Below are 21,661 nucleotides of genomic sequence, written 5' to 3'. Positions count from 1 at the left end.
TACAAATAATGCACTATTACTATGTATAAATAACCACATGCTACTTTATATTGATTTTACCAAAAATATGCCCATTTAATACACTACCGGTCAAAAGTTTTTGAACAGTAAGATGATTTAATGTTTTTAAAAGAAGTCTCTTCTGCCCACAAAGGCTTCATTTATTTGATCAAAACACAATAAAAACAATAATATAGTGAAATATTTTTTATGATTTAAAATAATTGTATTCTATTTGAATATATTTTAAAATGCAATTTATTTTTGTGTTAGCAAAGCTGAATTTTCAGCATCATTACTCCAGTCTTCAGTGTCACATGATCCTTCAGAAATCATTCTAATATGCCAATTTGCTGCTCAAGAAACGTTTATTATTTGATGAACAGAAAGTTCAGCATTTATCTGAAATAGAAACCTTTTGTACCATTATCACTACAGTTCTAAAGTTTGGGGTCAGTAAGATTTTTTATTTTTTTTTGGAAAGAAATTAAAGAAATACTTTTATTCAGCAAGAGTGCATTAAATTGATCAAAAGTGACAGTATAGACATTTCTAATGTTGCAAAAGCTTTCTATTTCAAATAAATGCTGTTCTTTTAAACTTTCTATTTATCAAATAATACTGAAAAAAAAAATGTATACAACTGTTTTCAACATTGATAATAATAATAAATGTTTCTTGTGCAGCAAATAGGAAAATTAGATGCACAGGGATGCAGGTTCAAATCTGGTCTATGTCATGAAAAGATCCCTCTCCCCCAACTTCCTGTCTGTTCTCTACTGTCAATATACAAGAAGAATGGCAAAAGCCCATTAATAATAAAAAAGTGACATCATTGAAAAGACAACAGATGAGCTCAGTGATTATCTTACCAGTGAGGTCATCGTTAATTTTACCAGTGAGCTCACTGGAGAACTTTCTAATGGGGTCTGTGAGGTTTAAAAGCAGATAAGGTGTTTTCTTTAGTGTGTACGTGGAATGGGAAACAAGTTACATTAATAAATCTTAGAAGGTTTTTTAATACATTCAAATGTTTGATTAAGTTGTTTTACTAGGTGCCCTTTAGGTCATTCGAGATTCACACATGGTTATTGATTGATTACTGAACTACCATCATGCTTTCCTTGTCAAACACCAGTAACTATTAAAAATAATTTACTGGACTGCACTGTTTTTAATGTAAATAAACAACGTTTTTATTCAGAGAACATGAAAAATACCAGGATATCTGAATGGATTTTCTATCTTCTATTAATCTTAAATGTCTTAATTTAGCTACATTCATTACTTGTAATTATAAAGCGATGAGAATATTTTTGGTGCGCCAAAAAAACGACTTATATAGTGATGGCCAATTTCACAACACTGCTTCATGAAGCTTCGGAGCGTTATGAATCAGCGTGTCGAATCAGCGATTCAAGTCACGTGATTTCAGCAGTTTGGCGGTTTGACACACGATCCGAATCATGAATCGACACAGAAGAATCATAACGCTCCGAAGCTTCATGAAGCAGTGTTTTGAAATCGGCCATCACTATATAAGTAGTTATTTTGTTTTTTTGGCGCACCAAAAATATTCTCGTCGCTTTATAATATTAATATTGAACCACTGTACTCACATGAACTGATTTAAATATGTTTTTAGTACATTAATGGATCTTGAGAGTGGAAATGTCATTGCTCAGGCCTCACTGAGCCATCGGATTTCATCAAAAATATCTTAATTCGTGTTCAGAAGATCAACAAAGGTCTTATGGGTGTGGAACGACATGAGGGTGAGTAATAAATAACATTATTTTCATTTTTGGGTGAACTAACCCTTTAAATGAAATGAGTTTGGTGCTACAGGCTGGGTAACCGAGGAGGAAAACATGTCATCTTCTTTGAACCACTGCTTTATGGGTGCTGACAGCAGTGAATTCTGGGATTAGGTGTTGAAAAGAAAGGCATTCCGGCCGGGTTGTCAACTAAACGTGAGGAAACTAATTCGAAAGTGAGTATGACCAATGAAAATCTGATTAAACTGAGCAGAATTGTGTTTTATCCGCAGTGGTATTTCAACATTTGAGTAGGCAAGCCAAGAACACTGGGCGTAACCGCTGCAGTGCCAGTGACAGATAAACTTTTCCCTCGTGTGTGTATTTTTCCTTTCAGGAACAGACTGCAAACATTTTTCCCACAGCCCTAAACCCTACGTTTACAAGCAATATTGTGACTTAATGAGTAAACTGATTACATAATAAACCACAGAATGTCACAGCGCAAAACTTACCTCAGCGAAAACAGCCGCCAGTCAGTCAGTCTCCCGCGCAAAACAGATGCTCGCGCGGACCGTTAATGATGGCTTTGAGACGCGCGCGCAGATGTGCACGTGAGAAGGAATGATAATGAATGTGTGCGACTCTGGAGAATCTCCACTCTTTGATCTATGAACTAAACGTTTTTCGAGCTCGTTTGGCAGATACTTTCGTTTGAGCTAAAGTAAACAGAATTTAAAGGGTTAGTTCACCCAAAAATGAAAATTCTGTCATTTATTACTCATCCTCATGTCGTTCCACACCCGTAAGACCTTCGTTAATCTTCAGAACACAAATTAAGATATTTTTGATGAAATCCGATGGCTCCGTGAGGACTCCATAGCCAGCAATGACATTTCCTCTCTCAAGATCCATTAATGTACTAAAAACATATTTAAATCAGTTCACGTGAGTACAGTGGTTCAATATTAATATTATAAAGCCATGAGAATATTTTTGGTGCGCCAAAAAAAACAAAATAATGACTTATTTAGTGATGGCCGATTTCAAAACACTGCTTCATGAAGCTTCGGAGCGTTATGAATCAGCGTGTCGAATCATGATTCGGAGCACCAAAGTCACGTGATTTCAGAAGTTTGACGGTTTGACACGAGATCCGAATCATGATTCGACACGCTGATTCATTATTCTCCGAAGCTTCATGAGGCAGTGTTTTGAAATCGTCCATCACTATATAAGTCGTTATTTTGTTTTGTTTTTTGGCGCACCAAAAATATTCTCGTGGCTTTATAATATTAATATTGAACCACTGTACTCACATGAACTGATTTAAATATGTTTTTAGTGCATTAATGGATCTTGAGAGAGGAAATGTCATTGCTAACCCTTTAAGATATTGTTGATGAAATCCGATGGCTCAGTGAGGCCTCTATTGAGACCAAAGAAACTCTTAAGGTCCATAAAGGTACTAAAAACATATTTGAAACAGTTCATGTGAGTTCAGTGGTTATTTCTTAATATTATAAAGCGATAAGAAAACTTTTTGTGCGCCAAAAAATCTAACAAAATAACGAATTTTCAATAATATCTATATGGGCCGATTTTAAAACACTGAAGCTTCTGAGCTTTATGAACCTTTTGTTTTGAATCAGTGATTCGGATCTCCTATCAAACGGCTAAACTGCTGAAATCACATGACTTTGGCGCTCTGATTAGATTTGTAAAGCTCTGAAGCAGCATTGTGAAATCGGTCCATATAGATATTGTTAAAAAGTCATTATTTAGATTTTTTGTCATACAAAAAGTATTCTTGTCGCTTTATAATATTAAGATAGAGCCACTGAAGTCAAATTATCTGTTTCAAATACTAGTACCTTTATGGACCTTGAGAGTTTCAATGGCTTTGCTCTCAATACAGGTCTTTATTTGTCTTCCGAAGATGAATGAAGGTCTTACAGGTGTGGAGCGACATGTGAGTGAGTAATAAATGACATTATTTTAATTTTTGGGTGAACTAACCCTTTAATGGACTATATGCACGGTTACTTCCTGGTTGTGGTTAAGCCAGCTCAGGCATTTCCGGTGAACTGTTATCTGTTCATTCTGTAGTCACTGTACATCGACACAAAACCATCAATTGTTTGACTTTTTAATGTTGTATTCATATTTTAATGCAGTTATCACATTTACCAATAAATCAGTTTTATTGATTGCAATAAAGACGAAGCTATTGGGAACGTTTAAAAATGCCGTGTCTGTAATTAGACACACATCACTTCAGATGTTATTTTTAATGTGATGACCACAAACATTACTTGTTCATCCTTCAGAGATTGTCCCCATTGTAAAACCAAATGTGTAAAAATGTAACAAATTCAACATTTGATAGAAAACACTTATTTAAAAATAAAAAAAGACGATAATTACCATTTTAACCAGCAGGTGGCGGCAGAGTAGCATTCATTTGGGCATATATCTAATCGTTTTTCACTTCGTTTTTGACTAAATATTAGACATTATAACATAACTAGGTTTAAAAATACATTTTGTCAATGTGAAGTATGAAATACTCAAAAAAATCTTAAGAAAAACAATAACTTTTCTTGTGAATGAATGACACAGAAAGCGCAGCTGTCAGTGCAGCACAAGATCAATTGTGAAAACACATTTTATTCAATTAATCTGACTAAAGTGCACAATAAATATTTAATTTATGAAGCTTTTTTTCACATAAAACTGATGGTCAAATTGAATTTAGCCGAGGAGGAATACTGTCTTTATTTATTTTTTATGCTGTCTTAAGTTTAAATAACTAAATTAATGCTATACCTGACTATTTAAGTGACTATATTCTGATTATAAACAGTATTACACTACTGATGCTCAACAAACCAGCAAATGACTCTCACCGGAAGTTTTCGAGCTGGCTTATATTATTGAGGAAGTTCTAAAGAACGCTCTGTGCATAATAGTCCATTAGTTCAGGTCTCTCAATAATAAAATCAAGATGTGTGATATATCGCCATCTAGTGGACTGATCTTACAAGTACCACTTCAACTAGTGTACTGTGGCAGTATCAGAGATGGTACTTTGATATATAGGGTGAATTTAGGGTGACTGACTTGGAAAAAGTGTCCCAATCAATCTGAATTCACCCCTACCATATAACTAAAATTAATGTATCATAGTATTTACTCCAATAATCACAGGGTACATGCACAAAAATGTACTTTTTGCAGCACTGCATGCTCTTTACTGCCCATAGATGATGTTTTCTATCCATTATTTTGAATCTACTGAAGTGACAAATTAAGTGACTAACACAAATTACAACATTATATTTTATTTATGTTCACATATTCCATGTCACATTCATCAAACAGAAATTGTTTGCTTTATTAAGAGTACAACATTACACCTCAGCAGATTCTGTCTGGTAATATCATACAAAGCTACTCTAATATAGACCTGAAAAAGAAAACACGATTTTGTGGGTTGCATTCACAAATAGTGATTAACATAAAGACTTGAGTACTAATCTCTATAATGAGAGTCACTCACTTTCTGAGATCAGTCAAGTGTGAACATTAAGGCAGACCAATATCTTTCTCACTATTTAATCACCTTTATACACAGATTAGTGTGCTTACATGGGCTGTACTAGCAGGAAATGAGGATACATCATTATAAAAGTGTCTGACGAAAGCAGATTTCTCATAAGGGCGCAAAAAGTAATTTATAAGGATAGGCCATATTAGAATTGTGTTCAGTTAAGGAGTGCAAGGTATGTGGTTAAAATGATTGAAATGGTTGAAGTCTGGTGTGCGAATCTCTGACATACTTTTCTTACAGGTAACATTTTCAACTTCAGCCGTTTATTCACGTCAATCTTTAAACCACACACAGATGCATAGTATAATCGGACATGTGTTAGTGACGACTTAATGAAGGCAGCACTGAAATAATGAGTGTTGAACTTCTCTTTCAACACACATAAACACACACTTCCCTTGGAGAGAAGATGAAAAATGTTTTTTTGATTTGGATCACGGCTGACAGCACCTTGGCCACACCTCCAGGAAGTGACATCACACTCAGGGTCTATTTGAGGTTTTTGAGTTGCCGGTTGGTGGAGCTGATCTTCCCGTCCATGGTGTCGACCTTATTGAGCAAAGAGTCCAGAGAAACGTCCTGGTCGTCGATCTCCGCCTGCAGTCCCAGACCCAGATTCTTCAGACGGCCCAGACCCAACGACATTTCATCTGGAGACAGAAGACCAAACACACATCAGATCCTGGCTGTGAGCGACCTGATCAAGGGGCAAGAGAAACTCTTGTATTTCTCACCGAGGTTGGTGTCCAGCTGTTGATGTGCGGCCCGCAGCTGTTTGTTCTTAGGATATCCGTTCTGATCCGGTGGCCCGTTATCCAGGGAAGCAGAAGCTCCGAATCCTGTTCAAGCAAACATATGTGATTTTGATGAACTGGTATTAATGGTGATGGTTGCTTTTGAAACACTGCAAAAAATGGCTTTCCTCTTCAGTGTTTCTGTCTGTTTTCCAGTAAAAACATCTAAAAATTCTTAAACCAAGATACATTTACTTGAGAAGCAAAATGACTGAAGATATTAAATATCAAAATTCTGCTTAAAACAAGAAGAAAGATCTACCAAAGAGGTTAGAAAAATAATCTTGTTTTCACTTTGAATTAAGTTTGGCAGATATTTTTCTAGTTTCAATCACAAACTCACTTAATTTTGATAATTTTTTCATTAAACAAGACTTAATATCTTCAGTCATTTTGCTTCTCTAGTACATGTATCTTGATTTAAGAATGCTTAGATATTTGTGCTGGAAAACAGAGGAAGGTCATTTTTTGCAGCGCATGAAGCTTTGAAACCTTTGCGAATCATTGATGATTTAAGTAAACACGACTTCTTTATCTCAACTTTCAAAACATTTTGAAATTGCAATGGTTTACCACTAGGGTGTGATGATCTCTGTGAACCCATGAACCAGAGTCTATATGGTTTTTACCTGATCTTGGATCAGTTTTTAATAACACATTAGTATAATAAATACTAGGGATGTCCAGATCCGATCACATGATCGGAAATCGGGCCCGATCACGTGATTTCAGACTCGATCGGAATCGGACGTTACCTCCCGATCAGGACTCGGATATATATGTATTAGGGGTGCAACGGTTCTCAGTAAAAAAATCGAACCCTACGATTCTCCACTTACGGTTAGGTACGCACTTGCACCGCGGTCCATCTCGAATGACGTCGCATCTATTGGTTAATATGGTTTGTTTAAAATAGCAACGTGGAAAACAGACAGACAGAGTTCAAATAATGTATGTTTCAGTCGATGGATGCGCAAAACGTTACAACAACGATAATCAGAAAGCGTGGACAAAACAGTCACTCTTTGTAAACTGTTCACTGCGAGTGCCGTATGCTCTAATGTCCAGTCATTTACGCCGTCATCACCCGGGTGTTGATAGCGCACGAGCGCAGGTGAGACCTGAACAGCACACGTTTCTATCTGTGTTTAAACTAACTCATTTAAGCTTTGCTGATTTAAACCTTCAAGAACAAGACGCGAAAGAGAACTCACACGCGCTGTGAGAAGATTTGTGTGCGCTCATCCGAAGCGCGCACACGCTTATTTCAGTCAGCGCGCAAATACTGAGTTCTCTTTCAAGTCTTGCACTTCAGCGGACAAATTCATACAAAAATTATGTCAACATGCCCGTCTTAGCGAGTATCCTAGCAAACATAGTCGGTTATGTCTTAAGTGAACGTATATTAGTCGAGAAAGTTCGTGCATGTCTTATAGGGAAAAAAACTATTCCTGCTGCCTGTTTTTAATGTTAAATCAAACAACAAATAACAAAGAAATCACTCACTGCTCTTGACTGAATAGTTTTTGTAACTTCAATAATGATTAATCTTTATTTATTTTATACAGTAAAGATAATATGCAGTGTTATTTTATATTTGATTACTTTATCCATTTTCTGTACTTGAAAACTACTGTTAGATACCTGAAAAACCTGAAAAGCACTGTTCCTGGATCCTGGATCTGTTTTTTCGCTCTTCTTTATTCTTTTTCATGTATTATAGAAGTATCGGATCGGGACTCGGTATCGGTAGATACTCAAAATCAAATGACTCGGACTCGGACTCGAGGGCAAAAAAACCTGATCGGGACATCCTTAATAAATACGGAGCCTCGCACATGACATGGAGGAAAAAAAAAAAGTAAATCATGCGCACGATGTAATATTTTGTTTCCTCGATTTATAAATCGTGCACATGATTTACTATTTCGTTCCCTCGATTTATAAATAGTGCACATTATTTACTTTTTTGTTCCCTCGATTCACTAAATTGTTTGCATGATTTACTATTTCGTTCCTTCAATTTATAAATCGTGCACATTATTTACTTTTTTGTTCCCTAAATTCGCTAAATCGTGCACATGATTTACTATTTCGTTCCTTCGATTTACAAATCGTGCACGATTCACTATTTCGTTCCCTCGATTTACAAATCGTGCACATGATTTACTATTTCGTTCCCTCGATCCGCTAAATCGTGAACATTATTTACTATTTCGTTCCCTCGATTTACAAATCGTGCACATGATTTACTATTTCGTTCCCTCGATTTACAAATCGTGCACATGATTTACTATTTTGTTCCTTCGATTTACAAATCGTGAACATTATTTACTATTTCGTTCCTTCGATTTACAAATCGTGCACGATTCACTATTTCGTTCCCTCGATTTACAAATCGTGCACATGATTTACTATTTCGTTCCCTCGATCCGCTAAATCGTGCACATGATTCACTATTTCGTTCCCTTGATTTACAAATCGTGCACATTATTTACTATTTCGTTCCCTCAATTCGCTAAATCGTGAACATTATTTACTATTTCGTTCCCTCGATTTATAAATCGTGCACATTATTTACTATTTCGTTCCTTCGATTCGCTAAATCGTGAACATTATTTACTATTTCGTTCCTTCCATTTATAAATCGTGCACATTATTTACTTTTTCGTTCCTTCGATTTATAAATCGTGCACATGATTTACTATTTCGTTCCTTCGATTTATAAATCGTGCACATGATTCACTATTTCGTTCCCTTGATTTACAAATCGTGCACATGATTTACTATTTCGTTCCCTCGATTCGCTAAATCGTGAACATTATTTACTATTTCGTTCCCTCGATTTATAAATCGTGCACATGATTTACTATTTCGTTCCTTCCATTTATAAATCGTGCACATGATTTACTATTTCGTTCCTTCCATTTATAAATCGTGCACATTATTTACTATTTCGTTCCTTCGATTCGCTAAATCGTGAACATTATTTACTATTTCGTTCCTTCCATTTATAAATCGTGCACATTATTTACTTTTTCGTTCCTTCGATTTATAAATCGTGCACATGATTTACTATTTCGTTCCTTCGATTTATAAATCGTGCACATGATTCACTATTTCGTTCCCTTGATTTACAAATCGTGCACATGATTTACTATTTCGTTCCCTCGATCCGCTAAATCGTGAACATTATTTACTATTTCGTTCCCTCGATTTACAAATCGTGCACATGATTTACTATTTTGTTCCTTCGATTTACAAATCGTGAACATTATTTACTATTTCGTTCCTTCGATTTACAAATCGTGCACGATTCACTATTTCGTTCCCTCGATTTACAAATCGTGCACATGATTTACTATTTCGTTCCCTCGATCCGCTAAATCGTGAACATTATTTACTATTTCGTTCCCTCGATTTATAAATCGTGCACATGATTTACTATTTCGTTCCTTCCATTTATAAATCGTGCACATGATTTACTATTTCGTTCCTTCCATTTATAAATCGTGCACATTATTTACTATTTCGTTCCTTCCATTTATAAATCGTGAACATGATTTACTATTTCGTTCCTTCCATTTATAAATCGTGCACATGATTTACTATTTCGTTCCTTCCATTTATAAATCGTGCACATTATTTAGTATTTCGTTCCTTCCATTTATAAATCGTGCACATGATTTACTATTTCGTTCCTTCCATTTATAAATCGTGCACATGATTTACTATTTCGTTCCTTCCATTTATAAATCGTGCACATTATTTACTATTTCGTTCCTTCCATTTATAAATCGTGCACATTATTTACTATTTCGTTCCCTTGATTTACAAATCGTGCACATGATTTACTATTTCGTTCCCTCGATTCGCTAAATCGTGAACATTATTTACTATTTCGTTCCCTCGATTTATAAATCGTGCACATGATTTACTATTTCGTTCCTTCCATTTATAAATCGTGCACATTATTTACTATTTCGTTCCTTCCATTTATAAATCGTGCACATTATTTAGTATTTCGTTCCTTCCATTTATAAATCGTGCACATGATTTACTATTTCGTTCCTTCCATTTATAAATCGTGCACATGATTTACTATTTCGTTCCTTCCATTTATAAATCGTGCACATTATTTACTATTTCGTTCCTTCCATTTATAAATCGTGCACATTATTTAGTATTTCGTTCCTTCCATTTATAAATCGTGAACATTATTTACTATTTCGTTCCTTCCATTTATAAATCGTGCACATTATTTACTATTTCGTTCCTTCCATTTATAAATCGTGCACATTATTTAGTATTTCGTTCCTTCGATTTATAAATCGTGCACATGATTTACTATTTCGTTCCTTCCATTTATAAATCGTGCACATTATTTACTATTTCGTTCCTTCGATTCGCTAAATCGTGAACATTATTTACTATTTCGTTCCTTCCATTTATAAATCGTGCACATTTTTTACTTTTTCGTTCCTTCCATTTATAAATCGTGCACATTTTTTACTTTTTCGTTCCTTCGATTTATAAATCGTGCACATGATTTACTATTTCGTTCCCTCGATTCGCTAAATCGTGAACATTATTTACTATTTCGTTCCTTCCATTTATAAATCGTGCACATTATTTACTTTTTCGTTCCTTCGATTTATAAATCGTGCACATGATTTACTATTTCGTTCCTTCAATTTATAAATCGTGCACATTATTTACTTTTTCGTTCCTTCGATTTATAAATCGTGCACATGATTTACTATTTCGTTCCTTTGATTTATAAATCGTGCACATTATTTACTATTTCGTTCCTTTGATTTATAAATCGTGCACATGATTTACTATTTCGTTCCTTCGATTTATAAATCGTGCACATTATTTACTATTTCGTTCCTTTGATTTATAAATCGTGCACATGATTTACTATTTCGTTCCTTTGATTTATAAATCGTGCACATTATTTACTATTTCGTTCCTTTGATTTATAAATCGTGCACATGATTTACTATTTCGTTCCTTTGATTTATAAATCGTGCACATGATTTACTATTTCGTTCCTTCGATTTATAAATCGTGCACATGATTTACTATTTCGTTCCTTCCATTTATAAATCGTGCACATTATTTACTATTTCGTTCCTTTGATTTATAAATCGTGCACATTATTTACTATTTCGTTCCTTCGATTTATAAATCGTGCACATTATTTACTATTTCGTTCCCTCGATTTATAAATCATGCTTATGATTTAGCCTACTATTTTTTTCCTGCATGTCATGTGCGGGGCTCCGTAAATAAAAAAAGAGTTGTAGTTAATAGTCTCTTCTTGGCCTAATTAATCCAGCTCTCCATAAAACAAAAACAAGCTACAATTTAATAAACTAACACATATTATACAGACACTTCATATTTAATGATATTAGATGATTTGTTAATTACACTTTCAATAAAACATCTGTAATTGGTTTGTAAAAGGTGTTTTCACTGCATTTTCACCGTTTTGACCAGCAGGCGTCACCAGTGTGTGGCGATTCGAGCGCTTTGAAACAGTGAAGCTCTTTGTAAAGCCACTGGTTCTCTATTGATTCAAGCTTCCTTTCTCCCATCGCTAGGTATTACTGGCAATACTTTGCAAGCGCACAATCATGTGTTTGTGTTTACCAGATGTGTCCAGTTTCCTGAGGTTCGGATGGCTGGCTTGATATTTGTCTTCCTGCTGTTTGCTCTCCGCAAGTGCATTCTGTAATCTGTAATATCATCAGACATTCACAAAATTACAAAACCGTTTTGTTGTTAAGTAATATTCAGAAATGTTGGACTTTGCATTTCCAGATATGACATCTTTCCTGACTAAGATCTGATGTGAATCAAAACAAGGCTGTGAATGTCAATGTACAGCTGCAGATTACATGTAATTTGCACATTTTGTATCTTTTGGGGAGAAAAAACGGGACAATTATAGCACTTTTCAGTGCAGGTAAACTTCTAAAAGCCACTAATTTTGGGTCAGTATTTATCTGCACCTGCTGTTGGCCTCGTAGGACACCGGCTGGTCCTTCTGTGCAGGTTTGGGAGGTTCAGGTTTGCCTTTGAAATAGTTGACCATGCCTCCCCACACACTCTTAATGGTGTTTATGTGCCTCTGGCTCGTCCTCATGTCCTGCTCCATGTTGTCAATCATTCTCTCAGTCCTTTTCAAAGCTTCACCCTGTCGAATCAGTTCCTGTGGAGAACAATAAAGTGATGTAAATTAAATGTGCGGTGTAGAAGAGACAAAATACACTGAGGTTCTTCTCACCTCTGCCGTCTCGGATCCAACCTTCTCCGATTCGTAGATGAGTCCGAGCGAGCGGTGGCTGCTGTCCACGGCCGACTGCGCTGTACGCATCACTTCCTGCTGCAGCTGTCTCTGTCGTCTCTCTGCCGGACTCAGCGAACTCTCCTCCGGATCATCGTCGAAGTTAAAGCCTCTTCTCGGTGCTGCACGCCCCGAGTCCTCTTCATCATCATCATCAGCGAAAGGATTGTGGGATTTGGGATAGGCAGACATCCTGTGCTTGAGTGAGAGGAGATATAATGTAATATATACACTAATATTTATTTTTATAAGATGTAATAATAAATAAGGCAGTTAAAGGACAGTTAAACTTCTTCAAGTGGCTGTACCATGGTTATCAGCTGTATATTACCATGGTAAATGTCCAAAAAACATGGTACTTTCTGTTAGCATATAGATATGGATCCTGAACAAGCTAATATAACTGACAAAACATATATAGATATAGATTAAGCGAGCAAAAGTGCTAATATTTCATAAATATATGTATTATTTAACTTAATTGAAACTGAAAATGCTGTAGAAGCTCGTGTGTTTGTAACTATCGAAGCTATTGTATGTTTCCTGAAACAACCTTTAAATAAACCCTACATCGTCTTCAATAACACTTCCTCTCGGTCTATTTGATTAAATTTCGATATATTGAACACTGTATCGATAAATTTGTACCTTTGATCGCGGGAGGGAGATCCGTTCTCCTGCTATCAGCTGAGCTGACGCTTATGGCGAAGCAACTTCCGGTGGTGTCATCGTGACGTCAGATAGGCTCCTCCTCTGATGCTTTTTGTTTCGTCTCATTTTCACTTTTTGTTGTTGTTATTTATGACAGGATTCGAAACCAAGAGCTGGGATTTGAAAACAGAGATAGCTCGAGCCACAAAACACACTTTTAAATTTAATTATAATAAATGTAAGTTATTACAAGTCCAAAATTATGTATTATATATATATATAAATAAATAAATAAATATTATAAATATTGTTAGTGAATAATATAATAATGATATCAATAATAATAAATTATTATTATCATGGATATCAATTATTAAAGTAAATAATAATATATTAAATTTACTACTACAAATAATAATTATTATTATTATTATTGTTATTATTATTAATTATTATAATGTTCAATTAATAATAATAATAATAATAATAATAAATTATTATTATTATTATTATTATAAAAAATAATAATTAAAATAAATAATATATTCTACCACTGCAAAAATTGTATTATCAATTATGAATATTATTAGTGAATAATAACAACAACAATAATACTAATAAATTAATATTATTATAAAATTAATTGTTAATTTAAATAATAATATATTAATTCTACTATTACTACTACTACAAATATTATTATTGATTATTAATATTGGCAACTAATAAAAATAATAATAACATCAGTAATAATAAATGGTTATTTTATAAATATGGATGATTAATATTCTACAAGTAATAATAATTATTCATAATTATTAATATAGTCGATTAATAGTATAATAATAATAATAATAACAAATGTATTATTATAAAAAAATAATAGTTCAAATAAATAATAATATATTCTACTACTACTACAAATTATTATTATCAAATTTAAATATTGTTAGTGAATAGTAATACATTAATATTATTATAAAATTAATTGTTAATTTAAATAATAATATATTAATTCTACTATTACTACTACTACAAATATTATTATTGATTATTAATATTGGCAACTAATACAAATAATAATAACATCAGTAATAATAAATGGTTATTTTATAAATATGGATGATTAATATTCTACAAGTAATAATAATTATTCATAATTATTAATATAGTCGATTAATAGTATAATAATAATAATAATAACAAATGTATTATTATAAAATAATAATAGTTCAAATAAATAATAATATATTCTACTACTACTACAAATTATTATTATCAAATTTAAATATTGTTAGTGAATAGTAATACATTAATATTATTATAATATTAATAGTTAATATAAATAATAATATATTATTTCTACTACTACTATTACTACAAATTAGTATTACTTATTAATATTGGCGATTAATAATAACAATAATAATATGTGGTTATTATTAGAAATATTAATTATTAATATACACAATAATTTATCAATTCTACTAATAATGATAATTATTAATATTGTCGATTAATAATAAATACAAATAAATATATTATTATAAATAATATTAATTAAAATACATAAAATATATTCTACTACTACTAATGATTATTATTATTAATTATAAATATTGTTAGTAACAACAACAATAATATTAATAATAATAAATTATTATTATATCATTTAATATAATTCTACTACTACTGCTACAACTACTAATTATTATTAATTATTAACATTGTCGATTAATAATAGCAACAACAAATGTATTATTATTATTATTAATCATTATTTCATACATTAACATTATTTATTTATAAATATTATACAGTAACAACAAATGCAGCTGCAACAAAAATAACATAAATGTATATATTTTTAGCCAATGCTCTGTTAAAGTGTTTAAAGTTTCTCTTTCCTGTTCTCAGTTTTCAGTAATAAAGCTGTCAAAACTATTTCCTCATTTATATATAACCCTCCATCAGTGGTGTGTATATGTCCATCAGTGTGAGCCAATAAGATAAACTACACTGATGATGCTTCAATGCAGACACGCCTCGCGCTCGCGCTCGCGCTCCGTCTCTCTTCATCGGCTGTTATTTGTGCCTTCACACTTTCCGTATTGCGGTCGGGTTTTCTTTCACCGCGGGCAGCAGCAGGAATCATCGTTCGTGTGTTTCCAACTTTCCCGTGGCGTCTCGTGAATCATGGCCACGCGCGGCGGCACGCGCGAGTTCTATTTCAACACGGTGTTGTCGCTCGCGCGCTCACTGGCAGCCCACCGACCAGCGCCCGTCGAGAAGGTACAAGAAAACACACTGTACACTGACTGCACCGAGATCACGCTGCGCTGCATTGTTATTATATCACTGCGCTGCGTTACCGCGATGCGCGCGACAGGTGTCACAGGCAAGTTTGCTCATTATGTGTGAGTTATAATCTGAAATATAATAAGGCAATGCATGCATATGAGACTTCCTATACTTCTAAAAGGATTGCATATGCCCCAAAACATCTTGAAACATAAAAATAAAAATTTTTGTATGGTATTTTGGCTGTCCTAAAACATGTAAACAAAACAAGAACATCTGTAAATGCTTGTTTACATTGTATGAGATATGTTTGATGTATGAAACTGAAAAACAAAATGTCTAGTCACATGTTTAAGCCGATGCCAGGCACTAAGTGGTGCCATCTCGTGCCAGCAGCGCCGATGCTGGTGTTTTCTGGTGCTGTTATAGGGTTTAATGCAGCAGCAGCAGCAGCAGCAGGTGATGATTTCCTTTTGAGCTCTTGTGAAATGCAATGCCACACTGCAGAAGGCGTGACACGTTCATCTTTCATACATGATCATGCATTTCCGCGCTGTTTAACCCTTGGTTTGGGGTGCACACTTCAGGGTCTTGGAGTCTCCAGAGACCTCAGGCAACAAAATGTAATTTTGTAACAAAATAATTGTTTGTTTGTTTTTAAGCAAATGTAATTTTACTCTGTTTATTAATGTTTTTACTCGAAATTTGTGCAGTTTTTGGAGGATTTATCATATTTTTTAAATTTATATAAATAAATAAATAAATATTTTTTTAATGCAAAAACAGCTTTTCATGTAAAACTCACTTTATAAAAGACCCACATTTCTAACTTTCGTTCATGGAGATAACATGGATAATTTGACGTTTAGTGTATTTTTGCCCATCTTTTGTAAAATGCAGTTTTAAAAGTAAAAAATGATCACTTTTACCAGTAGATGCTGCAGAGCTCCAATAAAAATTGATTTTGCAATAAAAAAAAGTCAATATTGTTACATTATGATGAGAAAATGGACAAAATTCATCCTCAAAAGCAACATTTTTGAAAAACTTATTTTTTTCCAGTACAAAAAAATTACTAAACTTTGACAAAAAGTAGCTTTTATTGTCATAATTGTGATTTCATAATATTTAGATATGAATCCAACTGAAAAATACTTGTGAAAAGATGTATTTCAGTCAGTCAAACAGCACATAGTGGAGCTCTGCTGCCATCTACTGGATAAAGTGATCATTTTTTGCTTTTAAAACTGCATTTTCCAAAAGATGGGCAAACATCTTACACTAAACCATGTCAAATTATCCATGTTATCCCCATGAAAAGTTAGAAATGTGGGTCTTTTATAAAGCGAATTATAACATAAAAAGCTGTTTTTGTATTAAAAATACTTTTTAATTTATTTATATAAATTCAAAAAATATGATAAATCCTCCAAAAACTGCACAAATATGAAGTAAATGCATTGATAAACAGTAAAATTACATTTGTTTTTTTTTAAAAAACAATTATTTTATTAAAAAATTACATTTTGTTGCCTGCGGTCTCTGGAGACCCCAAAGACACAGAGTGTGACTTTTTTTTTTACACTAACATAAACAAGATATCACTCCAATTTTTTTTATTTGTAGAAAATGTTAACTACTGTACAAAGTTTCATGTCATTTGGACAAAGAGAACTTTTTTTTTTATTATTATTATTATTTTAGCAAACGTCGTTTGGGGTCTGAAAAGACCCCAAAGACCCTATAAAGGTTAAACACTGCAGCAGTCGATTACCCCACACATGCTCTTGCTCTCAAGCCATGCGTGAATCTCTTAACAGGTTGTTCTTGTTCTGCAGATGGGTCTCTTTTGGGTTTTCTCAGGTCTTTCTTAGAGGGAAGTTGTTTAGCTGTTTATTGTGACAGTTCAGCATCAACAGCAGATTGTGTGTGTTTCTCCATCAGGTGCAGAAGTTATTATGCATGTGTCCGTGCGACAGCCGCGGCGTCTTCAGTCTCGATGTCCGGCGCAGGGATGCTGTCATCGCTCTGGCTGTGTTCCTGGTCGAGTCAGATTTACAGGTGACTGAAGCTGTGAAACTGTGTGTGTTCATTATATTTTGGGGACAAAATTGTTGCTAAATATAACCTCCCTTTGGGAATGTCCTCGAATGGAAAGTTGAAGCTGGTTTATGAGAGAAACTGCATGCAAAATTTGTGTGTTTCTCTGCATAAACACACTGTATGTGTGTGATTTGGTTTCTTTTTTGAAGCATATAAATAGATTTTGGTTTGAATTATATTCAGATCAAGTCATTATTTAGATCATTATTTATTGAAATATGCACAAAAAAATAAATTTAAATGTTAAAAATGTATGCAAAAATAATAATTGTAGATTTTATAATATAAGTAAATAATAATATATTATTATTGAAAAAATATGCAAACAATTTTAGAAAATAAATTTTAGTAAAAAAAGATTAATTGAAAAATATGCAAAAATAATTTTAGAAAAAAGTTTTAGTAAATAAAAATTATAAATATGTAAAGATAATTATAGAAAATATATTTTAGTAAATAAAAATAATTGAAAAATATGCAAAAATAATTGTAGATTTTTTAAAGTAAATGATACATTATTATTATTGAAAAAATATGCAAACAATTTTAGAAAATAAATTTTAGTAAATAAAAATGATTAATTGAATAATATGCAAAAATAATTTTAGAAAAGAAATTTTAGTAAATAAAAATGATTAATTGAAAAATATGCAAAAATAATTTTAGAAAATGCATTTTAGTAAATAAAGATAATTAATTGAAAAATATGCAAAAATAATTGTAGATTTTTTAAAAGTAAATAATAATACATTGTTATTGAAATAATATGCTAAAATTAATTATTATTACAAATAATATGATTATCAGCACAGCATAGCTTGTTTTGCACATGTGAAACTGTGTGTGTTCATCATATTTTGGGGACAAAATTGTTGTTAAATATGACAACCTCCCTTTGGGAACGTTCTCGAATGGAAAGTTGAAGCTGCTTTATGAGAGAAACTGCATGCAAACTGTGTATTATGTTTCTCTGCATAAACACACTGTATCTGCATCTTTCCAACACATGGTTTGTGTGATATTTGTCTTTCCCAGCACAAAGACACGGTGGTAAGTTACCTGCTGAGTCTGCTCAAGGGCTTACCCAGAGTGCAGTGGGTGGAGGAGAATGCTGGGAGGAAGTGTAAAGGTACCAGTTGCTGATTCATCTCTCATCAAGTACATTAGTGTATATGTAAGCATGCACACTAGTGTTTAAAAGTGTGATATTTTGATGTGTGAACAGAGACTCTCCCCATGGCGGAGAACTTCAGCTTCTGTCTGGTGACGCTCCTGTCTGACGTCGCTCAGAGAGACCCAGAGTCTCGCTCGCAGGTCTGATCTTCAGCGCTTCTTTACATTTCCATGTTATTTTCCTCTTGCACTCATTTAACGTCCTTCTGTCCAGATCCTGGAAGCGGTCATGGAAGTAATGCAGTCTCTGCTGGAGATCTGCCAGACGCCGGAGAACCAGGATAAAGGTGATTCCCTTTTTCACTTCACGAACACACGTTTGTATTCGCACCCGTCTGACTCTCGTCCTGTTTCTGCAGTGTACCTGTGCAGGTATGCTGTCCCGTGTCTTCTGGGCGTGACTCGAGCTTTTGGTCGCTACGGTAACGGCGACGAGTCCCTCCTCTCGCAGCTCTTCCCGCGAGGAATGCCGCAGCCGGCTCACCGCGTGTCTGTGGAGACAGAGGGCATTCGGAGGAGATCCTTCAATGACTTCCGCTCTATTCTGCCCAGCTCTCTGCTCACGGCCTGCCAGGGAGACACGCTGAGACGCAAGAGTGGCATCGCCAACCCTGACGCACAGGTCACAGCCTTCTCTCTGTCTCTGCATGTGTGCCCAATGAATACTTGCATACTGTTTAGTGCAGCATAATGACTATTACTTGAGAAAAAAAATTGTATTGTAAAAGGATGCATTATACAGTGATAAACGTTTCAAACAAAATGTATGTGACCGTCACATATTATGTTGTGTTTAATTCAGCTGGTGGTGTTCGTTTATCATCTCAGAAAAAGTGATTTATTAAAATATGCAAAGAAATTAAAGAAATATTTTTTTAAGTAAATAAAATAAATTATTATTGAAAACGTATGCACAAATAATTTTAGATTTTTTTTTTTAAAGTAAATAATACATTATTGAAAAAAATGTGGAAAAATAATTTCAGAAAATATATTTTTAGGAAATAAGAAATTTTAATTGACAAATATGGAAAAATTTAGAAAATAAATTTTAGTAAATAAAAAATATGAATGTAAAAATATGCAAAAATAATTATTGAAAAAATATGCAAACATAATTTTAGAAAATAAATTTTAGTAAATAAAAAATATGAATGTAAAAATATGCAAAAATAATTTTAGAAAATAAAATTTAGTACATAAAAAAGTGCAAAAATAATTAGATTTTTTAAAAGTAAATATTAATCCATTATTATTGAAAAAAAATATGTGAAAATTATTTTAGAAAATACATTTTAGTAAATAAAAAAGTTAATTGACAAATATGTAAAAAATTTAGAACATTTTAGTAAATAAAAATGATTAATGGACAAATATGCAAAAATAATATTTGATTTTTTAAAGTAAATAATAAATTATTGAAAAAATATGCAAAAATAGTTTTAGAAAATATATTTTTAGGAAATAAGAAATTTTAATTGACAAATATGGAAAAATTTAGAAAATAAATTTTAGTAAATAAAAAATATGAATGTAAAAATATGCAAAAATAATTTTAGAAAATAAAATTTAGTAAATAAAAATCATGAATTGAATACGGAAGAGGATTAGGGCCAAGCAATAATAAAAAATTAAAACCATCTGGAGATTTTTTAGGAAATAAGACATTTTAATTGACAAATATGGAAAAATTTAGAAAATAAATTTTAGTAAATAAAAAATATGAATGTAAAAATATGCAAAAATAATTTTAGAAAATAAAATTTAGTACATAAAAAAAGTGCAAAAATAATTAGATTTTTTAAAAGTAAATATTAATCCATTATTATTGAAAAAAAATATGTGAAAATTATTTTAGAAAATACATTTTAGTAAATAAAAAAGTTAATTGACAAATATGTAAAAAATTTAGAACATTTTAGTAAATAAAAATGATTAATGGACAAATATGCAAAAATAATATTTGATTTTTTAAAGTAAATAATAAATTATTGAAAAAATATGCAAAAATAGTTTTAGAAAATAAATTTTAGTAAAAAAAATTTAATTGACAAATATGCAAAAAAAAAAGAAAAATAATTTCTAGTAAATAAAAATATGCAAAAATAATTTAGATTTTTTTAAAAATAATTATTGAAAAAATATGCAAACATAATTTTAGAAAATACATTTTAGTAAATAAAAATCATGAATTGAAAAATATGCAAAAAAAAAGAAAAATAATTTCTAGTAAATAAAAATGTTCAAAAATAATTGGAATAGTAAATAATAATAATACATTATTATTGAAAAAAATATGTAAACAATTTTAGAAAAAATAACTAAAAATGAATCATTATTAAATAAAATGCAAAAATATTGTTTGCAAAAATGTAAGTAAATAAAATTAAATAAATATTTATTATTGGAAAAATATGCCAAAAAAAAAAAAAATGTCTTATCCCTTGGCAGTCTGATCTAAAACTAATAAAAATCACAGTGGAAAGTACTTAAGTTCATTTATCAAACTGGAAAAGGTCAAGTTGAGCACATTGTATTGTGGGATACAGTATCCCAAGCACTGCTCTGGTTGTATGCTGCACATTTTGGGGGGAGGAAAAAAAGTAGTTGGTCATCCACGTACTCTTTGCATTCAGAAGATTCACAATCTGTGCACAGTTTAGAGTATGTATTGCAGTAGTATGTAGTATGAGTGGTGCAGTATTGTAGTATGAATTGGTAGAGGTGCTGTTATGTTCACAGGTGAGTCCGGACAGAGGCGGACCGTCGCCCTGCTCTCCCACAGCTCCAGGGCCGCAGTATTTTGAAGGTAATGTCAGGTTTGCTGTGTCACAACTGTAATCTCTGAACGGTTTAACGTCTGAACATTCTTCAGCAGATTCTGAGTTCAGAGTTCATGTGCTTGTTTCTC

The 21,661-nt window shown here is 32.5% G+C and overlaps 2 protein-coding genes across 4 annotated transcripts in view; one reads left to right on the top strand and one right to left on the bottom strand.

Annotated features, from left to right (window-relative positions):
- Positions 1–5,085: 5,085 nt before the first annotated feature.
- On the bottom strand, positions 5,086–13,302 carry snap29 (synaptosome associated protein 29). 2 transcript variants are annotated; one of them, XM_048210217.1, is made up of 6 exons: positions 13,171–13,302; positions 12,463–12,720; positions 12,188–12,387; positions 11,826–11,911; positions 6,105–6,209; positions 5,086–6,020 (listed from the first exon to the last, which is right to left on the bottom strand). In XM_048210217.1, the coding sequence occupies exons 2-6, from the start codon at positions 12,712–12,714 to the stop codon at positions 5,860–5,862; spliced, it is 804 nt and encodes a 267-aa protein (XP_048066174.1). In that variant the 5' UTR covers positions 12,715–12,720; positions 13,171–13,302; the 3' UTR covers positions 5,086–5,859. The 2 variants fall into 2 exon arrangements, with proteins under 2 accessions (XP_048066174.1, XP_048066176.1); XM_048210219.1 differs by having other exon boundaries at positions 12,463–12,715; positions 13,171–13,280.
- Positions 13,303–15,240: 1,938 nt separating this feature from the next.
- The window catches only part of pi4kab (phosphatidylinositol 4-kinase, catalytic, alpha b), a 55,662-nt gene continuing 49,241 nt past the window's right edge, over positions 15,241–21,661 (top strand). For both annotated transcript variants that reach the window (XM_048209349.1, XM_048209348.1), the window contains exons 1-7: positions 15,241–15,465; positions 17,419–17,535; positions 18,613–18,706; positions 18,803–18,891; positions 18,965–19,037; positions 19,110–19,372; positions 21,493–21,559. In XM_048209349.1, coding sequence (XP_048065306.1) covers positions 15,370–15,465; positions 17,419–17,535; positions 18,613–18,706; positions 18,803–18,891; positions 18,965–19,037; positions 19,110–19,372; positions 21,493–21,559 — 799 coding nt within the window. In that variant the 5' untranslated portion in view covers positions 15,241–15,369. The remainder of the gene's footprint in view (positions 15,466–17,418; positions 17,536–18,612; positions 18,707–18,802; positions 18,892–18,964; positions 19,038–19,109; positions 19,373–21,492; positions 21,560–21,661) is intronic.

The sequence above is a fragment of the Megalobrama amblycephala genome, linkage group LG12 (genome assembly GCF_018812025.1).
Source record: "Megalobrama amblycephala isolate DHTTF-2021 linkage group LG12, ASM1881202v1, whole genome shotgun sequence".
NCBI classification, from domain to species: domain Eukaryota; kingdom Metazoa; phylum Chordata; class Actinopteri; order Cypriniformes; family Xenocyprididae; genus Megalobrama; species Megalobrama amblycephala.
The sequence above is the reverse complement of the archived record's forward strand: the minus strand, read 5'-3'. Positions and strand labels throughout refer to the sequence as shown.